Source organism: Pristiophorus japonicus, chromosome 17 (genome assembly GCF_044704955.1).
Source record: "Pristiophorus japonicus isolate sPriJap1 chromosome 17, sPriJap1.hap1, whole genome shotgun sequence".
Classification (NCBI taxonomy): domain Eukaryota; kingdom Metazoa; phylum Chordata; class Chondrichthyes; family Pristiophoridae; genus Pristiophorus; species Pristiophorus japonicus.
This window is the reverse complement of record NC_091993.1, coordinates 84,578,561-84,598,745: the sequence shown is the minus strand read 5'-3', so window position 1 is coordinate 84,598,745 and position 20,185 is coordinate 84,578,561. Positions and strand designations below refer to the sequence as shown.

Below are 20,185 nucleotides of genomic sequence, written 5' to 3'. Positions count from 1 at the left end.
TATACTCATTGGAGTTTAAAAGAACGAGAGATGATCATATTGAAACATGATACTGAGGGGGCTCAACACGATAAATGCTGAGAGGATGTTTCCCCTTGTGACGGAATCTAGAACTAGGGGGTACAGTTTCAGAATAAGGGGTCACCCATTTAGAACTGAGATGAGGAGGAATTTCTTATCAGAGGGTCGTAAATCTGTGGAATTCTCTGCCCCAGAGAACAGTGGAGACTGGGTCATTGAATATATTTAAGGTGGAGATAGATAGCTTTTTGAGCGATAAGGGAGTGAAGGGTTTGGAAAGCAGTGACAGGATCAGTCCAAGTCAGCATGGATTTATGAAAGGGAAATCATGCTTGATGAATCTTCTGGAATTTTTTGAGGATGTAACTCGCAGAGTGGACAAGGGAGAACCAGTGGATGTGGTGTATTTGGACTTTCAAAAGGCTTTTGACAAGGTCCCACACAAAAGATTGATGTGAAAAATCAAAGCACATGGTATTGGGGGTAATGTACTGATGTGATTAGAGAACTGGTTGGCAGACAGGAAGCAGAGAGTGGGGATAAACGGGTCCTTTTCAGAATGGCAGGCAGTGACTAGTGGAGTGCCACAAGGCTCAGTGCTGGGACCCCAGCTCTTTACAATATACATTAACGATTTAGATGAAGGAATTGAGTATAATATCTACAAGTTTGCAGATGACACTAAATTGGGTGGTGGTGTGAGCTGTGAGGAGGATGCTAAGAGGCTGCAGGGTGACTTGGACAGATTAGGTGATTGGGCAAATGCATGGCAGATGCAGTATAATGTGGATAATTGTGAGGTTATCCATTTTGGGGGCAAAAACACGAAGGCAGAATATTATCTGAATGGCGGCAGATTAGGAAAAGGGGAGGTGCAACGAGACCTGGGTGTCATGGTTTATCAGTCACTGAAAGTGGGCATGCAGGTACAGCAGGCGGTGAAGAAGGCAAATGATATGTTGGCCTTCATAGCTAGGGGATTTGAGTATAGGAGCAGGGAGGTCTTACTGCAGTTGTACAGAGCCTTGGTGAGGCCCCACCTGGAATATTGTGTACAGTTTTGTTCTCCTAATCTGAGGAAGGACGTTCTTGCTATTGAGGGAGTGCAGCGAAGGTTCACCAGACTGATTCCAGAGATGGCTGGGCTGTCATATGAGGAGAGACTGGATCAATTGGGCCTTTATTCACTGGCATTTAGAAGGATGAGAGGGGATCTTATAGAAACATATAAGATTCTGACGGGACTGGACAGGTTAGATGCGGGAAGAATATTCTCGATGTTGGGGAAGTCCAGAACCAGGGGACATAGTCTTAGGATAAGGGGTAGGCCATTTGGGACTGAGATGAGGAGAAACTTCTTCACTCAGAGAGTTGTTGACCTGTGGAATTCCCTGCCGCAGAGAGTTGTTGATGTCAGTTCATTGGATATATTCAAGAGGGAGTTAGATATGGCCCTTATGGTTAAGGGGATCAAGGGGTATGGAGAGAAAGCAGGAAAGGGGTACTGAAGGAATGATCAGCCATGATCTTATTGAATGGCGGTGCAGGCACGAAGGGCCGAATGGCCTACTCCTGCACCTATTTTCTATGTTTCTATAAGGGCTGGCGCTGTTCCCTGCATTTTTCCTGCAGCTGTTGCACTGCAAAAATCACATCCATTGTGCCCCGGAGGGGCCAAAATCCGCACTGTGACTCCGGGAGGAGCTCCTCGGCCACGGGTGGAAGGTTGAGGAGGACTCTAGCGATGACTTTCCCAGTGGTTGATAGCAGGGAGATTCCTCTGTAGTTGCCGCAGTCTGACTTGTCCCTTTTTTTAAAAAGATTTCCCGGCATGCTCTCCTCCCTCCAGAGGAGAGAGATAAGGTCGTGTATTCACGCCAGTAGTGCCTCCCCGCCATACTTCAGTGCCTCAGCAGGGATTCCATCCACTCCCATAGCTTTGTTGTTTTTTAGCTGTCTTATGGCCTTTTCTACCTCATGCCACCAAAGAGCTGTTACAAATTTCAGCTCTACCTTAGATATTCTCTTGCGTTCATTGGTGTTAGTCACTTCCTTAAGTGGTCCCTGTGTCTTAGGTTCAGGAGTGTGCCCATATACTCAATATCTAATCATAAAATGGTGTAACCCAGAGGTCTAACAACAGTACCGTCTTCATGCCTTTCACATATGCCAACCAATCTCCAATCTTTCAGTAGGTAGACTGAAAACATTATGGTGAGATGAAGTCAGATATGAATTGTTAAGCAGCTTTATTTTACAAACAGCCATTGAACATATCAAGCAATAGTTATAATCAAAACTGACGTACTTCACTTAGCCTCAAATCCTTCCTCTTGATTAAGACGAGTAACCATACCACACTACCCTAAGTTAGTGAGATAACCTAACTTTTCCAGTCAGTTCTCTGATTCTGACCAGCTCTGAGCACAAGGTAAATGAGTTATCCCTCATCACGCTCAAGACTGCGCTCCTTCCCAGATCTAATTGGACTGACTGACTGACTTTTGAACATGAGTTTTGCCCTTCTTTACATCACTTCTAACCACAGGAAGTAGGTGAGCTATCACTCCAACTTCTTTGCTGTTTAGTGATTTGCCAATAGACCTGACAATAAAACCAGCTACACCCCCTACCCACCATGACCAGTGAGAGTGGATGCTCAACAAACAGTGCATGCTGGGCTCAAATGAATATGTCAACCTGACAATAATAGATGTGGATGTTCATAGGAAGCCCGAGACAAGATACAAATTAACTACTGTTCCTAGTCCAAAAGCAAAATACTGCGGATGCTGGAATCTGAAATAAAAACAGAAGATGCTGGAAATACTCAGCAGGTCAGGCAGCATCTATGGAGAGAGAATCAGAGTTAATGTTTCAGGTCGATGACCTGAAGGTTCTGATGAAGGATCATCGACTTGAAACATTAACTCTATTTCTCTCTCCACAGATGCTGCCTGACCTGCTGATTGTTCCTCGTCATTGTGTAAACACGTCCTCATTAGCCTGGCACAATAACACATACATGTTTCTTTTTCTCAGTGGTTGTAGCATATTATTGCAAGGAGAATCCTAATCCTGCATGGGCCCTAAATCACACTACATAAATGTAACTCATTTCCAAATCATTACTGTGCAAAAATGATCAAACAAATCCTGAAACTTGTCAAGCTGCTTTACTCATGTCCATCAGTGAGGAGCTCCATTATATCAGTGTGGATCATTCCTGAATGCTAGTCTGTGCTACCTTTTGTAATAGTTTTGTTAAAAGATGAGTTTAGTGGAACAAAGCAAATATTCTCTTGTCAAAAGAAATTCGAGGAAGTCAAAATTAATATTACCGACACCAAATGCTATCCTGAGAATAATGAAACGATCAATCATATTTTACGTACAAAGCCCTTCCAATTAGCAGTAGTTTCTTTTATGTCTAGATCTCATTAACAATCTGAGTCAGGCAGAGATGCTGCCACGTGAGGTATACGCAGCTCGTGCTGCTTTCAGAAGCTGTGCAGCTGAAAGAGCAGCTGCTTCATATCGCCGTGCTTCTTCATCCCTCGATATGAAACTAGAGAGGACCCCTGGGAGGGAGCTCTCCTTAAATCCTATACATTGGAGGAGGCTTACAAAGTATGTGTGGTAGTCTAGATTCCCCAGACAGACCCTAAATCACTAGCAGCATGGTGCGCAGAAATCTCTGCACCCGAGACTCATGCGTTTGAAAATCTGTCAGTTACCACACTGCGGTTGATTATAGTTGGCATTATTGGCTCCGTTTTATTTTGTCACCAGATTGCACTTCAGTTGGTGTGGTAAGAATGAGGGAAACAGAAACAAAATAAACATACAAGATTCTGACGGGGATTGACAGGGTAGATGCTGTGAGAGGATGTTTCCCCTGGCTGGAGTGTCTAGAACTAGGGGGTACAGTCTCAGGATAAGGGATTTGCCATTTAAGACAGAGTTGAGGAGGAATTTCTTCACTCAGAGAGTTGTGAATCTTTGGCATTCTCTGCCCCAGAGAGCAGTGGATGCTGAGTCTCTGACTATTCAAGGCTGAGATAGATAGATTTTTGGAGTGTAGGGGAATCAAGGGATATGGAGATCAGGCAGGGAAGTGGAGTAGAGGTCGATGATCAGCCATGATCTTATTGAACGATGGAGCAGGCTCGAAGGGCCATAGGGCCTACTCCTGCTCCTATTTTTTATGGTCGTATGCAAAATAGAGTAACCATGATCACAGTAATGCTCATATCGCACGATATTGGGCTTACGGAGACATGGCTCCAGGGTGACCAAGGCTGGGAACTCAACATCCAGGAGTATTCAATATTCAGGAAGGATAGACAGAAAGGAAAAGGAGGTGGGGTAGCATTACCGGTTAAAGAGGAGATTAACGCAATAGTAAGGATGGACATTAGCTTGGATGATGTGGAATCTATATAGGTAGAGCTGCGAAACACCAAAGGGCAGAAAATGTTAGTGAGAGTTGTGTACCAAACAGTAGTAGTGAGGTTGGGGATGGCATCAAACAGGAAATTAGAGATGCATGCAATAAAGGTACAGCAGTTATCAGGGTGACTTTAATCTACATATAGATTGGGCTAACCAAACTGATAACAATACTGTGGCGGAGGATTTCCTGGAGTGTATAAGGGATGGTTTTCTAGACCAATATGTCGAGGAACCAATTAGAGAGCAGGCCATCCTCGACTCGGTCTTGTGTAATGAGAGAGGATTAATTAGCAATCTTGTCGTGCGCGGCCCCTTGGGGAAGAGTGACCATAATATGGTAGAATTCTTCAATAAGGTGGAGAGTGACACAGTTAATTCAGAGACTCGGGTCCTGAACTTAAAGAAAGGTAACTAAGATGATATGAGACGTGAATTGGCTAGGATAGATTGGCGAATGATACTTAAAGGGTTGACGGTGGATAGGCAACGGCAGACATTTAAAGATCACATGGATGAACTTCAACAATTGTACATCCCTGTCTGGCATAAAAATAAAACGGGGAAGGTGGCTCAACCGTGGCTAACAAGGGAAATTCTGGATAGTGTTAAATCCAAGGAAGAGGCATATAAATTGGCCAGAAAAAGCAGCAAACCTGAGGACTGGGAGAAACTTAGAATTCAGCAGAGGCGGTCTAAGGGTTTAATTAGGAGGGAGAGTAAGCTTGCAGGGAACATAAGAATTGACTGCAAAAGCTTCTATAGATATGTGAAGAGAAAAAGATTAGTGAAGACTAATGTTGGTCCCTTGCAGTCAGAATCAGATGAATTCATAATGGGGAACAAGGAAATGGCAGACCAATTAAACAAATACTTTGGTTCTGTTTTCAAATAACTTCCCGAAAATATTAGGGGACCGAGGGTCTAGCAAGAAGGAGGAACTGAGGGAACTGAGGGAAATCCTTATTAGTCAAAAAATGGTGTTAGGTAAATTGATGGAATTGAAGGCCAATAAATCCCCAGCGCCTAATAATCTGCATCCCAGAGTACTTAAGGAAGTGTCCATAGAAATAGTAGATGCATTGGTGGTCATTTTCCAATATTCCATGGACTCTGGATCAGTTCCTATGGATTGGAGGGTAGCTAATGTAACCCCACTTTTTAAAAAAAGGAGGGAGCGAGAAAACGGAATTATAGACCGGTTAGCCTGACATCGATAGTTGGGAAAATGCTGGAATCAATTATTAAAGATGGAATAGCAGCACATTTGGAAAGCAGTGACAGGATCGGTCCAAGTCAACATGGATTTATGAAAGGGAAATCATGCTTGACAAATCTTCTAGAATTTTTTGAGGATGTAACTAGTAGAGTGGACAAGGGAGAACCAGTGGATGTGGTGTATTTGGACCTTCAAATGGCTTTTGACAAGGTCCCACACAAGAAATTAATGTGCAAAATTAAGGCACATAGGATTGGGGGTAATGTAGTGACGTGGATAGAGAACTGGTTGGCAGACAGGAAGCAAAGAGTGGGAATAAACGGGTCCTTTTCAGAATGGCAGGCAGTGACAAGTGGGGTACCGCAAGGTTCAGTGCTGGACCGCAGCTATTTACAATATATATTAATGATTTAGACGAAGGAATTGAATGTAATATCTCCAAATGACACTAAGGTGGATGGCAGTGTGAGCTGTGAGGAGGATGCTAAGAGACTTAGACAGGTTAGGTGAGCGGGCAAATGTATGGTAGATGCAGTATAATATGGATAAGTGTGAGGTTATCCACTTTGGTGGCAAAAACAGGAAGGCAGATTATTATCTGACTGGTAACAGATTAGTAAATGAGGAGGTGCAACAAGATCTGGTTGTCATGGTACATCAGTCATTGAAAGTAGGCATGCAGGTACAGCAGGCAGTTAAGAAAGCAAATGATATGTTGGCCTTCATAGCGAGAGGATTTCAGTATAGGAGCAGGGAGGTCTTGCTGCAGTTGGCCAAGGTGAGACCACACCTTGAGTATTGTGTGCAGTTTTGGTCTCCTAATCTGAGGAAGGACATTCTTGCTATTGAGGGAGTGCAGCGAAGGTTCGCCAGAATAATTCCTGGGATGGCAGGACTGACATATGAAGACTGGATTGACTAGGCTTATATTCACTGGAATTTAGAAGAATGAGAGGGGATCTCATAGAAGCATATAAAATTCTGACGGGATTGGACAGGTTAGATGCAGGAAGAATGTTCCCGATGTTGGGGAAGTCCAGAACCAGGGGTCACAGTCTAAGAATAATGGGTAAGCCATATAGGACCGAGATGAGAAACTTTTTCACCCAGAGAGTGGTGAACCTGTGGAATTCTCTACCACAGAAAGTTGTTGAGTCCAGTTCATTGGATATTTTCAAAAGGGAGTTAGATGTGGCCCTTACGGCCAAAGGGATCAGGAGGAATGGAAAGAAGGCAGGTGTGGGGTACTGAAGTTGCATGATCAGCCATAATCATATTGAATGGTGGTGCAGGCTCAAAGGACCGAATGGCCTGCTCCTGCACCTATTTTCTATGTTTCTATCACACTGATGTTATTTTACCGTAACTGGTTATTGATAAAGGTGCACCTGGAGCAAGTCATTTTTTCAGGAAATTCTACACCAAATATTGTAATTAAATAACTTTTACGGACTTAGCGGCCCAGGATTGCGATCGGGAGGGCGGCAAACTGGCGAAGGCTGCCATAATTCTGTCTTTGAAACTGACCGCAACCTTGGGATTTTATGCATGCATAGGTGCATGTGAAAATCCTGAAGTTGCGGTCTGTCATTGACAGTTCTGAAACAGGCTGCGCTGTGCCCCCACATGCCCCTTCCCCCCACCGTGCCCTCCCCCACCACATGCAGAGCCGGGAATCTGTCTTTATCCCAATCAGGGAAACAGACAAAAACTTTGGCACTTCCACAGTAATATCGCTGTTAAATTCCCCACTAAATGTTAGACCCAAAGGAATTAGGTGTAACAGGCGTTTTAACAGCGTTATTACTGCTAAGGGCCTGGAAAACTAATTTGAATTTTGTGCAGTTTGAAATTTGTCCATTTAAATAAAAATTTAAATTTTCAAGAAACTTTTAAACAAAAATTATATATTTAAGGTTTTGTCCATCTTTGGTTCAGGTTTGTCTTTTTCCCCATGTGAGAGCCCCAATTTTTCTTTTGCTCTCGCTAACATTTTTTAAAAGTTAGAATTTTAAGAGTCTACTCACTTCCTTGTTCGCTGTCTGTGAGAATTCTGCGTTTTGATTGGCTGCTCAAATAGCCTATTGACGTCAAAGCAGTTTGCACAAGGGGATCCCCACTAAACATCGTTGATTTGAATTGAATGTCGGAAAACCAGAAGTTCTCGTCACGGGGATCGCGAGATCCTTGTGAAAAACACACTTTGGGGCCAGGATCGACTGCCTTTGCTTCGCTGCTGACCGCAAATTCCAGGCCAACATGTAATTGGTTTGTTAAATGCAATTTTTATTTCCATTCGCGTCTTAGATTAACAAAGGATAGTTAAAGCATAGTGCCAATAATTTGCCATAAAGAATACACAATACAAGATTTATACTGTCCCACCTAGATACCAGTGATATTACGGTAATCAAATCATTTTGACACATGGGGGTCAAAATTCAGGGTCTGGATAAGGCCCATTACTGCTGTTTTGCAATGGCTATGCAGTGGAGTCGAGCGGCCGTCGCGTTGCAGTCCATTGACCGCCACAATCCAAATTCACCTCCCTTCCACTTCCGCTCCGCTGATGCTGACTGCCCCAAGCGCGTCATCAAAGCCGCTCTCCCATACTTCCATTCCACTCTGTGCAAAATTTACCTTAAAAAATCCTTGATTTGCCGAGCGATGCCCCCGACAGCTTTCTCTGTCGGTGCACCTTGTTTTGCGTGTGTGAGCCACTGCAGCAAAAAGTAATTGCACCCAGGTCGGACCCAGCACTAACGGTGCCATCTATAAAACGGATCTTTAAAACGCCATCTATAAATCTAATCCAACCTTCCATGGAAAGTGAAGAATTTGTTAAAGAACAAATAGTGCCACACTCTATCACTTGAATTTATATTCCGAGGTCTTGTGTCAGACTGATTTGAAACACCACTCCAGTGCTGCATAGCTGCGTCAATCTGACATTACAATGATGTTCGTTTGGCAATGCTTAAGGTTCCTTCCCAATCGATGTCTCGTGCAGCTAACAAATTGTGCCCGTTTTATTTAAGTTTTAAAGAGCAAGAAATCTCAGTTGCCCACTGACCATCTTTTCATTTCCTTTTTGCACCCTCCTCAGCTTTTCTCCATTCCCTCGCCTAACCTCCATAGAGCAGGCTGTTTGGGGGGCGGGTAGGGAAAGGCACGGCCAGGTGCAGCGTGTTCTCACTCAGCATCCATACGTGTGCACTTTCCAGAAGGGTCACTAAACCATCTGTCATTGTCTTGGGACATAAGCCAAGTATATAGTGGCCATTGCTGTCTTGGCTAATTCACTATCGAAAAGGATTGGGAGAAGGGTGTTTTTCATAGTGAAGTTTTATGTGAGTTTATAGTTCATTTTAAAGGACATTTTAAAAGATGGGGTCCATACAATGTCAGCCCTTGATGATGGTTACTGTCATGTATTCAACTGTCATTGTAACCCATGTATAGCTGACCTAAATTGTATACCTTGAGAACACTGACCACAGGGGGCGAACTTGGGGGAGACACTCCTAACCTGGATTTTCCGGTATAAAAGGGGAAGCTCCACCCACCGTCTGCCTTTTGAGTTCTTGTTAATAAAGGTAACTGGTCACAGAGTGACCTTCTCTCAAGTATGGGCCTCGTGTGTATTTATACTGTATAGTAAGGACATATTATTGGTGACGAGAAACTGGGATTTAAACCACGCGAGCATGGCCATTAGCAGCACAGAAGAGAGGTACTGTGTTGGTGATGATTGGGACGACTTTATTGAGAGACTACAGCAAAGTTTTGTCACTAAGGAATGGTTGGGGCAGGATTTGGCCGACAAACACAGGGCTCATCTCCTGACGGTTTGTGGATCCAGAACGTACTACCTGATGAAGGACTTTCTAGCGCCAGAGAAGCCGGCAGACAAGACGTTCGAAGAGCTCAGTAAGTTGATCGGGGAACACTTTAAACCGGCGAGCAGCATGCACATGGCGAGACACCGGTTTTGCACGCATGGGCGGCGAGAAGGGCAAAGCGTTCCAGACTTCGTGGCAGATCTCCGGCGACTGGTGAGCCCATGTAAGTTTCCAGATGCATGCAGAGCGGAGATGCAGCGAGACTTTTTTTATTGAGGGCATTGGGCACGCTGAGGTTTTCAGGAAACTGATTGAGACCAAAGACTTGACCTTGGAAGTGGCAACTCTGATAGCCCAGACAATTATCTCAGGGGAGGAAGAGACCATTTGCCTTCTTTACCGCCTGCTGTACCTGCATGCCCACTTTCAGTGACTGATGAACCATGACACCCAGGTCTCGTTGCACCTCCCCTTTTTCTAGTCTGCCGCCATTCAGATAATATTCTGCCTTTGTGTTTTTGCCCCCAAAATGGATAACCTCACATTTATCCACATTATACTGCATCTGCCATGTATTTGCCTACTCACCTAATCTGTCCAAGTCACCCTGCAGCCTCTTAGCGTCCTCCTCACAGCTCACACCGCCACCCAGTTTAGTGTCATCCCCAAACTTGGAGATATTACACTCTATTCCTTCATCCAAATCGTTAATGTATAATGTATATTGTTTTCAAAAAATTCCAGAAGATTCGTCAAGCATGATTTCCCTTTCATAAATCCATGCTGACTCTGTCCGATCCTGTTGCTGCTTTCCAAATGGGCTGCTATTTCATCCTTAATGATTGCTTCCAACATTTTTCCCACTACTGATGTCAGGCTAACCGGTCTATAATTACCCGCTTTCTCTCTCCCACTTTTTAAAAAAGTGCCGTTACATTAGCTACCCTCCAGTCCAGAGGAACTGATCCAGAGTCACTGATCCAGAGTCGATAATTTGTTGGAAAATGATCACCAATGCATCCACTATTTCTAGGGCGACTTCCTTAAGTTCTCTGGATCCCAGCACTGAGCCCTGCGGCACCCCACTAGTAACTGCCTGCCATTCTGAAAAGGACCCGTTTATCCCGACTCTCTGCTTCCTGTCTGCCAACCAGTTCTCTATCCACGTCAGTACATTATCCCCAATACCATGTGCTTCGATTTTGTACACCAATCTCTTGTGCAGGACCTTGTCAAAAGCCTTTTGCAAGTCCAAATACACCACATCCACTGGTTCTCCCTTGTCCACTCTACTAGTTACATCCTCAAAAAATTCCAGAAGATTCGTCAAGCATGATTTCCCTTCCATAAATCCATGCTGACTCGGTCTGATCCTGTCGCTGCTTTCCAAATGGGCTGCTATTTCATCCTTAATGATTGATTCCAACATTTTTCCCACTACTGATGTCAGGCTAACCGGTCTATAATTACCCGCTTTCTCTCTCCCCCTTTTTAAAAAAGTGGCGTTACATTAGCTACCCTCCAGTCCATAGGAACTGATCCAGAGTTGATAGATTGTTGGAAAATGATCACCAATGCAGCCACTATTTCGAGGGCCACTTCCTTAAGTACTCTGGGATGCAGACTATCAGCACCCGGGGATTTATCGGCCTTTAATCCCATCAATTTCCCTAACACAATTTCCCACCTAATAAGGATATCCTTCAGTTCCTCATTCTCACTAGACCCACTGTCCCCTAGTACATTCGGAAGGTTATTTGTATCTTCCTTTGTGAAGACAGAACCGAAGTATTGGTTCAATTGGTCCAACATTTCTTTGTTCTCCATTATAAATTCACCTGAATCCGACTGAAAGGGGCCTACGTTTGTCTTCACTAATCTTTTTCTCTTCACATATTGATAGAAGCTTTTGCAGTCAGTTTTTATGTTCCCTGCAAGCTTCCTCTCATACTCTATTTCCCCCCTCTTAATTAAACCCTTAGTCCTCCTCTGTTGAATTCAAAATTTCTCCCAGTCCTCAGGTTTGTTGCTTTTTCTAGCCAATTTATATGCCTCTTCCTTGGTTTTAACACTATCCTTAATTTCCCTTGTTAGCCATGGTTGAGCCACCTTTCCAGTTTTATTTTTACTCCAGACAGGGATTTACAATTGCTGAAGTTCATCCTTGTGATCTTTAAATGTTTGCCCTTGCTTATCCACCGTCAACCCTTTAAGTATCCTCTGCCAGTCTATTCTAGCCAATTCAAATCTCACACCGTCGAAGTTACCTTTCCTTAAGTCCAGGACCCTAGTTTCCGAATTAACTTTGTCACTATCCGTCTTAATAATGAATTCTATGTATTATGGTCACTTTTCCCCAAAAGGCCTCGCACAACAAGATTGCTAATTAGTCCTTTCTCATTACACATCACCCAGTCTAGGATGACCAGCTCCCTGGTTGGTTCCTCGACATATTGGTCTAGAAAAGCATCCCGAATACACTCCAGGAAATCCTCCTCCACCGCATTGCTACCAGTTAGGTTAGCCCAATCTATATGTAGATTAAAGTCACCCATGATTACTGCTGTACCTTTATTGCACACATCCCTTATTTCTTGTTTGATGCTGTCCCCAACCTCAATACTACTATTTGGTGGTCTATACACAACTCCCACTAGCATTTTCTGCCCTTTGGAATTCCGCAGCTCCATCCATACCGATTCCACATCATCCAGGCTAATGTCCTTCCTTACAATTTCATTGATTTCCTCTTTAACCAGCAACGCCACTCCGCCTCCTTTTCCTTTCTGTCTATCCTTCCTAAATGCTGAATACCCTTGGATATTGAGTTCCCAACCTTGCTCACCCTGGAGCCATGTCTCCGTGATGCCAATCACATTGTATCCGTTAACTGCTATCTGCGCAGTTAATTCATCCACCTTATTCCGAATACTCCTCGCATTGAGGCACAGAGCCTTCAGGCTTGTCTTTTTAACACACTTTGCCCCTTTTGAATCTTGCTGTAATGTGGCCCTTTTGGCCTTGGGTTTCTCTGCCCTCCACTTTTACTTTTCTCCTTTCTATCTTTTGCTTCTGACCCCATTCTACTTCCATCTGTCTCCCTGCAGAGGTTCCCATCCCCCTGCCATATTAGTTTAACTCCTCCCCAACAGCACTAGCAAACACTCCCCCTAGGACATTGGTTCCGATCCTGCCCAGGTGCAGACTGTCCGGTTTGTACTGGTCCCACCTCCCCCAGAACCAGTTCCAATGTCCCAGGAATTTGAATCCCTCACTTCTGCACCATTTCTCAAGCCACGTATTCATCTGAGCTATCCTGCGATTCCTACTCTGACTAGCACGTGGCACTGGTAACAATCCTGAGACTACTACTTTTGAGGTCCTACTTTTTAATTTAACACATATACAGTTCATATACCAGGACGCCACCGATAATGATGAAAGTGCTCCTCATTGGCATCCCAGTATTAATGGAGCTAGACACGGGGGCCAGCCAGTCCCTGATAAAGTATCAAACAGTTCGCAAGGGTGTCCAAGGCCAGGAGGCCAAAATTATTGCCGATTGACACACTGCTATGGACATATACAAAGGAGATTATTCCGGTGCTAGGCAGCGCCATGATAGTCGTGACCCACAAAGATTCGGAGAACAGGTTGCCACTCTGGATTGTCCCGGGGGACGGTCCCGCACTACTGGGGAAGAGTTGGCTTGCTGTCATGAACTGGAAATGGGGCGATGTCAATGCAATTTCTGCTGTGGAGCGAGTATCATGCTCACAGGTCCTGGACAAATTTGACTCATTATTTCAACCTGGCATCGGCATTTTCATGGGGGCCAAGGTAGTGATTCACATAAACCCGGACGCCAGGCCAGGACACCAGGCCAGTACACCACAAGGCCAGAGCGGTGACGTACGTGATGCGGGAAAAGATAGAATGCGAATTGGACCGCCTGCTGAGGGAAGGCATCATCTCGCCAGTCGAATTTAGTGACTGGGCGAGCCCGATCGTGCCAGTGCTCAAGGCGCATGGGTCGGTCAGGATATGTGGCGACACCATCAATCGGGTGTCACTCCAAGACCAGTACCCGCTACCGAGAGTAGAGGATCTCTTTGCGATGCTATCCTACGCAAAGGTCGCGAATGGGTCTGGGGGGACAGCCAGGAAAGGGCTTTTGATAGAGCATGCAATTTGTTATGCACCAACAAACTGTTAACGTTATTTGACCTGTATAATAAACTAGTTTTAACGTGCGATGCATCGTTCTATGGGGTTGGGTGTGTGTTGCAGCATGTGAATGCCAATGGTCAGTTACAGCCCGTAGCTTATGCCTCCAGAAGTCTGTCCCAGGCAGAAAGGGGCTATGGGATGGTAGAAAAGGAAGCGCTAGCATGTGTATATGCAGTAAAAAAAAATGCACCAGGATCTGTTTGGCAGGAAATTTGAGCTGGAGACAGATCACAAACCCCTAACGGGTTTTTGGCCGACAACAAGGCCATAAATGCGAATGCATCGGCTCACATACAGAGGTGGGCACTCACGTTAGCCGCCTATGTCTGCACAATTCGGCACAGACCAGGCACTGAAAACTGTGCCAATGCCACCACTGTGGGGGCAGCTGAGCATGATGCTGAGATGGCCATGGCTGTTGAAGCTTTCGAAAGCAAAGGCTCACCTGGGACAGCCCGTCAGATTAAAGTCTGGACAAATAAAGACCCGCTACTGTCTTTAGTTAAGAAATGTGTCCTGAATGGGGCCTGGGCAGCCATGTACGGGGCATGCCCTGAGGAATTTAAACCGTTTCATAGGCGCAAGGATGAACTCTCGATTCAGGTCGATTGCCTACTGTGGGGAAACCGAGTATTCATGCCCTCGATGGGCGGACAGGTGTTGATCAGAGAACTTCACAATGAGCACCCGGGCATTGTCATGATGAAGGCAATTGCCAGATCACACATTTGGTGGCCAGAGATAGATGCAGACCTGGAACTTTGTATTCGCAGGTGCAACACTTGTGCTCAGCTGGGCAATGCACCCAGGGAAACCACCCCCTTAGCCCCTGGTCCTGGCCCGCCAAGCCATGGTCACGCATCCATGTGGACCGCAGGCCCTTTCATGGGAAAAATGTTTTTGTTTGTAGTAGACGCCTACTCCAAATGGATTGAGTGTGCCATTTTAAGTTCAAGCACATCCTCTGCCACGGTAGAAAGTCTACGGGCAATGTTCGCCACCCATGGTCTACCGGACGTCTTGGTCAGCGACAATGGCCCGTGCTTCACAAGCACTGAATTCCAGGACTTCATGGCAGGCAATGGAATCAACCATGTCAGAACGGCACCCGTTCAATCCGGCCTCAAATGGCCAGGTGGAACGAGCAATGCAGATAATCAAACAGGGGATGCTCAGAATCCAAGAAGGTTCCCTACAAAGCCGCTTATCACGCCTCCTGTTGGCCAATAGATCCCGACCACACTCGCTTACAGGGGTTCCACCCGCAGAGCTGCTAATGAAAAGGTTATCCCTTATACACCCTACTATGAAAGAAATTGTTGAGAGCAGGCGTCAGTCACAATGTGACTACCATGACAGGAATGCGAGGGCGCGATGTATTGATGTCAATGACCCTGTTTTTGTCCTTAATTATGCTGCAGGGCCCAAATGGATTGCCACTGAGGGGAATAGGGTTTTGGTAGTTAAACTTACCAATGGACAAATCTGCCGCAAACACGTGGATCAAACTAAAAGGAGGTTCAGTAACCCTATAGAAGAAGCAGAGGAAGAACACGACGTAGAGTTTACTCCACCCAGGTGACCGAACACCAGAACCAAGTGGAGGAGACCCAATCACTGTGGGCAGTCCGGACAGGCCTGAGGCAACGCAAACAGCAGACACTTAGGCTAGCGCCCAACCACTGGAGCCCCAACTCAGGCGCTCTACAACGGAGCATAAACCACCAGAGAGGCTTAACCTGTGATCTCAATAAGACTTTGGGGGGGGGGAGGTGATGTCATGTATTCAACTGTCATTGTAACCCATGTATAAGCTGACCTAAGTTGTACACCTTGAGAACACTGACCACAGGGGGCGAACTTGTGGGAGACACTCCTAACCTGGACTTTCCAGTATAAAAGGGGAAGCTCCACCCACCGTCTGTCTCTTGAGATCTTGGTAATAAAGGTAACTGGTCACAGAGTGACCTTCTCTCAAGTATGGGCCTCGTGTGCATTTATACTATATAGCAAGGACATATTAGTTAATATATTTATACGGTGTCGAGCTGGAAGAAGGCTTATTGATGAGCATTTTCAACGTAATCGTAGAGGTCGCAGAAGTAGGGGGAAGAGGCCTTATCTCCTAAAGGCTGCGCCTCTGAAAAGAAGTGCTGACAGAGATATGACAGCTCATAAAGGCAGACCTACAGCTTTCCAGCAGCAATAAGACTGCACTGCCCATTGAGGTGATGGTGACGGCGGCATTTGCCTTCTTTGCCTCCAGCTCCTTTCAGGCATCAGTGGGGGACATATGCTCCGTCTCGCAGCACGCTACACATTGCTGCGTACGCCAGGTGATTACTGCATTGTACAAGCAGGATGGACTTCATAAACTCCCCAATGACCAACCCAGAATGAGAGGGTTGTTGGTTTTGGATGATTTTCTGGCTTCCTCAATGTTCAGGGTGCTCTTGACTGTACGCACATCACCCTGCAAACACCTTTACAGAATCCAGAGGTTTACCGAAACCGAAAGGGATGCCACTCCGTGAATGTACAGATTGTCTGCGACCATACTCAGCGCATCATGGCAGTCAATGCCCAATATCCAGGGAGCAACCATGATGCTTTCATCTTGCATGAGAGCAGTGTCTCACGCATGTTCCAGCGTCAATCACAAGGCCAGAGCTGGATGCTGAGGGACAAAGGTCATGGCCTCGCCACCCCTCTCGAGAACCCTCAGACAGAAGCCGAGCATCGCTATAATGAGCCATGCAGCCACACGCAACATCGTCGAACAGACAATTGGAGTGCTCAAGCAGTGCTTCCAATGCCTGGACCACTCTTGAGGCTGCCTGCAATACTCCCCTCAGCAGGTCTCTGAGTTCATTGTGGTGTGCTGCGTGCTACACAACTTAGCCATCATGAGGGGACAGGAATTGCCACTGGGGATTGCAGAACCACCTCAGGAGAGAGGGAGGTGAGGGGAGGAGGAGGAGGAGGACCAGGAAGCGGAAGAGGAGCCTGGCGAGGAACTCAAATCACCACCGCCACCATCACAACCACAGGGGAGGCATCGTGGAAATGTTGCCGCTGCAAAAGCCTTACATAGAAACATAGAAACATAGAAAATAGGTGCAGGAGCAGGCCATTCAGCCCTTCTAGCCTGCACCGCCATTCAATGAGTTCATGGCTGAACATGAAACTTCAGTACCCCCTTCCTGCTTTCTCACCATACCCTTGGTCCCCCGAGTAGTAAGGACTTCATCTAACTCCCTTTTGAATATATTTAGTGAATTGGCCTCAACTACTTTCTGTGGTAGAGAATTCCACAGGTTCACCACTCTCTGGGTGAAGAAGTTTCTCCTCATCTCGGTCCTAAATGGCTTACCCCTTATCCTTAGACTGTGACCCCTGGTTCTGGACTTCCCCAACATTGGGAACATTCTTCCTGCATCCAACCTGTCCAAACCCGTCAGAATTTTAAACGTTTCTATGAGGTCCCCTCTCACTCTTCTGAACTCCAGTGAATACAAGCCCAGTTGATCCAGTCTTTCTTGATAGGTCAATCCCAGGAATCAGTCTGGTGAATCTTCGCTGCACTCCCTCAATAGCAAGAACGTCCTTCCTCAAGTTAGGAGACCAAAACTGTACACAATACTCCAGGTGTGGCCTCACCAAGGCCCTATACAACTGTAGCAACACCTCCCTGCCCCTGTACTCAAATCCCCTCGCTATGAAGGCCAACATGCCATTTGCTTTCTTAACCGCCTGCTGTACCTGCATGCCAACCTTCAATGACTGATGTACCATGACACCCAGGTCTCGCTGCACCTTCCCCCTTCCTAATCTGTCACCATTCAGATAATAGTCTGTCTTTCTGTTTTTACCACCAAAGTGGATAACCTCATATTTATCCACATTATACTTCATCTGCCACGCATTTGCCCACTCACCTAACCTATCCAAGTCACTCTGCAGCCTCATAGCATCCTTCTCGCAGCTCACACTGCCACCCAACTTAGTGTCATCCGCAAATTTGGAGATACTACATTTAATCCCCTCGTCTAAATCATTAATGTACAATGTAAACAGCTGGGGCCCCAGCACAGAACCTTGCGGTACCCCACTAGTCACTGCCTGCCATTCTGAAAAGTATCCATTTACTCCTACTCTTTGCTTCCTGTCTGACAACCAGTTCTCAATCCACGTCAGCACACTACCCCCAATCCCATGTGCTTTAACTTTGCACATTAATCTCCTGTGTGGGACCTTGTCGAAAGCCTTCTGAAAGTCCAAATATACCACATCAACTGGTTCTCCTTTGTCCACTTTACTGGAAACATCCTCAAAAAATTCCAGAAGATTTGTCAAGCATGATCTCCCTTTCACAAATCCATGCTGACTTGGACCTATCATGTCACCATTTTCCAAATGCGCTGCTATGACATCCTTAATAATTGATTCCATCATTTTACCCACTACTGAGGTCAGGCTGACCGGTCTATAATTCCCTGCTTTCTCTCTCCCTCCTTTTTTAAAAAGTGGGGTTACATTGGCTACCCTCCACTCGATAGGAACTGATCCAGAGTCAATGGAATGTTAGAAAATGACTGTCAATGCATCCGCTATTTCCAAGGCCACCTCCTTAAGTACTCTGGGATGCAGTCCATCAGGCCCTGGGGATTTATCGGCCTTCAATCCCATCAATTTCCCCAACACAATTTCCCGACTAATAAAGATTTCCCTCAGTTCCTCCTCCTTACTAGACCCTCTGACCCCTTTTATATCCGGAAGGTTGTTTGTGTCCTCCTTAGTGAATACTGAACCAAAGTACTTGTTCAATTGGTCTGCCATTTCTTTGGTCCCCGATATGACTTCCCCTGATTCTGACTGCAGGGGACCTACGTTTGTCTTTACTAACCCTTTTCTCTTTACATACCTATAGAAACTTTTGCAATCCGTCTTAATGTTCCCTGCAAGCTTCTTCTTGTACTCCATTTTCCCTGCCCTAATCAAACTCTTTGTCCTCCTCTGCTGAGTTCTAAATTTCTCCCAGTCCCCAGGTTCGCTGCTATTTCTGGCCAATTTGTATGCCACTTCCTTTGCTTTAATACTATCCCTGATTTCCCTAGATAGCCACGGTTGAGCCACCTTCCCTTTTTTATTTTTACGCCAGACAGGAATGTACAATTGTTGTAATTCATCCATGCGGTCTCTAAATGTCTGCCATTGCCCATCCACAGTCAACCCCTTAAGTATCATTCGCCAATCTATCTTAGCCAATTCACGCCTCATACCTTCAAAGTTACCCTTTAAGTTCTGGACCATGGTCTCTGAATTAACTGTTTCATTCTCCATCCTAATGCAGAATTCCACCATATTATGGTCACTCTTCCCCAAGGGGCCTCGCACAATGAGATTGTTAATTAATCCTCTCTCATTACACAACACCCAGTCTAAGATGGCCTCCCCCCTAGTTGGTTCCTCGACATATTGGTCTAGAAAACCATCCCTTATGCACTCCAGGAAATCCTCCTCCACCGTATTGCTTCCAGTTTGGCTAGCCCAATCTATGTGCATATTAAAGTCACCCATTATAACTGCTGCACCTTTATTGCATGCACTCCTAATTTCCTGTTTGCTGCCCTCCCCAACATCACTACTACTGTTTGGAGGTCTGTACACAACTCCCACTAACGTTTTTTGCCCTTTAGTGTTCTGCAGCTCTACCCATATAGATTCCACATCATCCAAGCTAATGTCTTTCCTAACTATTGCATTAATCTCCTCTTTAACCAGCAATGCTACCCCACCTCCTTTTCCTTTTATTCTATCCTTCCTGAATGTTGAATACCCCTGGATGTTGAGTTCCCAGCCCTGATCATCCTGGAGCCACGTCTCCGTAATCCCAATCACATCATATTTGTTAACATCTATTTGCACACTTAATTCATCCACCTTATTGCGGATACTCCTTGCATTAAGACACAAAGCCTTCAGGCTTGCTTTTTTAACACCCTTTGTTCTTTTAGAATTTTGCTGTACAGTGGCCCTTTTTGTTCTTTGCCTTGGGTTTCTCTGCCCTCCACTTTTCCTCATCTCCTTTCTGTCTTTTGCTTTTGCCTCATTTTTGTCTCCCTCTGTCTCCCTGCATAGGTTCCCATCCCCCTGCAATATTAGTTTAACTCCTCCCCAACAGCACTAGCAAACACTCCCCCTAGGACATTGGTTCCGGTCCTGCCCAGGTGCAGACCGTCCGGTTTGTACTGGTCCCACCTCCCCCAGAACCGGTTCCAATGCCCCAGGAATTTGAATCGCTCCCTGCTGCACCACTGCTCAAGCCACGTATTCATCTGCGCTATCCTGCGATTCCTACTCTGACTAGCACGTGGCACTGGTAGCAATCCCGAGATTACTACTTTTGAGGTCCTACTTT

General features: G+C 45.6%; 1 protein-coding gene across 1 annotated transcript in view; it reads left to right on the top strand.

Annotated features, from left to right (window-relative positions):
* The window catches only part of myog (myogenin), a 29,882-nt gene extending 14,272 nt beyond the window's left edge, over positions 1-15,610 (top strand). The window contains exon 3 of the mRNA XM_070858910.1: positions 15,186-15,610. Coding sequence (XP_070715011.1) covers positions 15,186-15,346 — 161 coding nt within the window. The 3' untranslated portion in view covers positions 15,347-15,610. The remainder of the gene's footprint in view (positions 1-15,185) is intronic.
* The last annotated feature ends 4,575 nt before the right edge of the window (positions 15,611-20,185 follow it).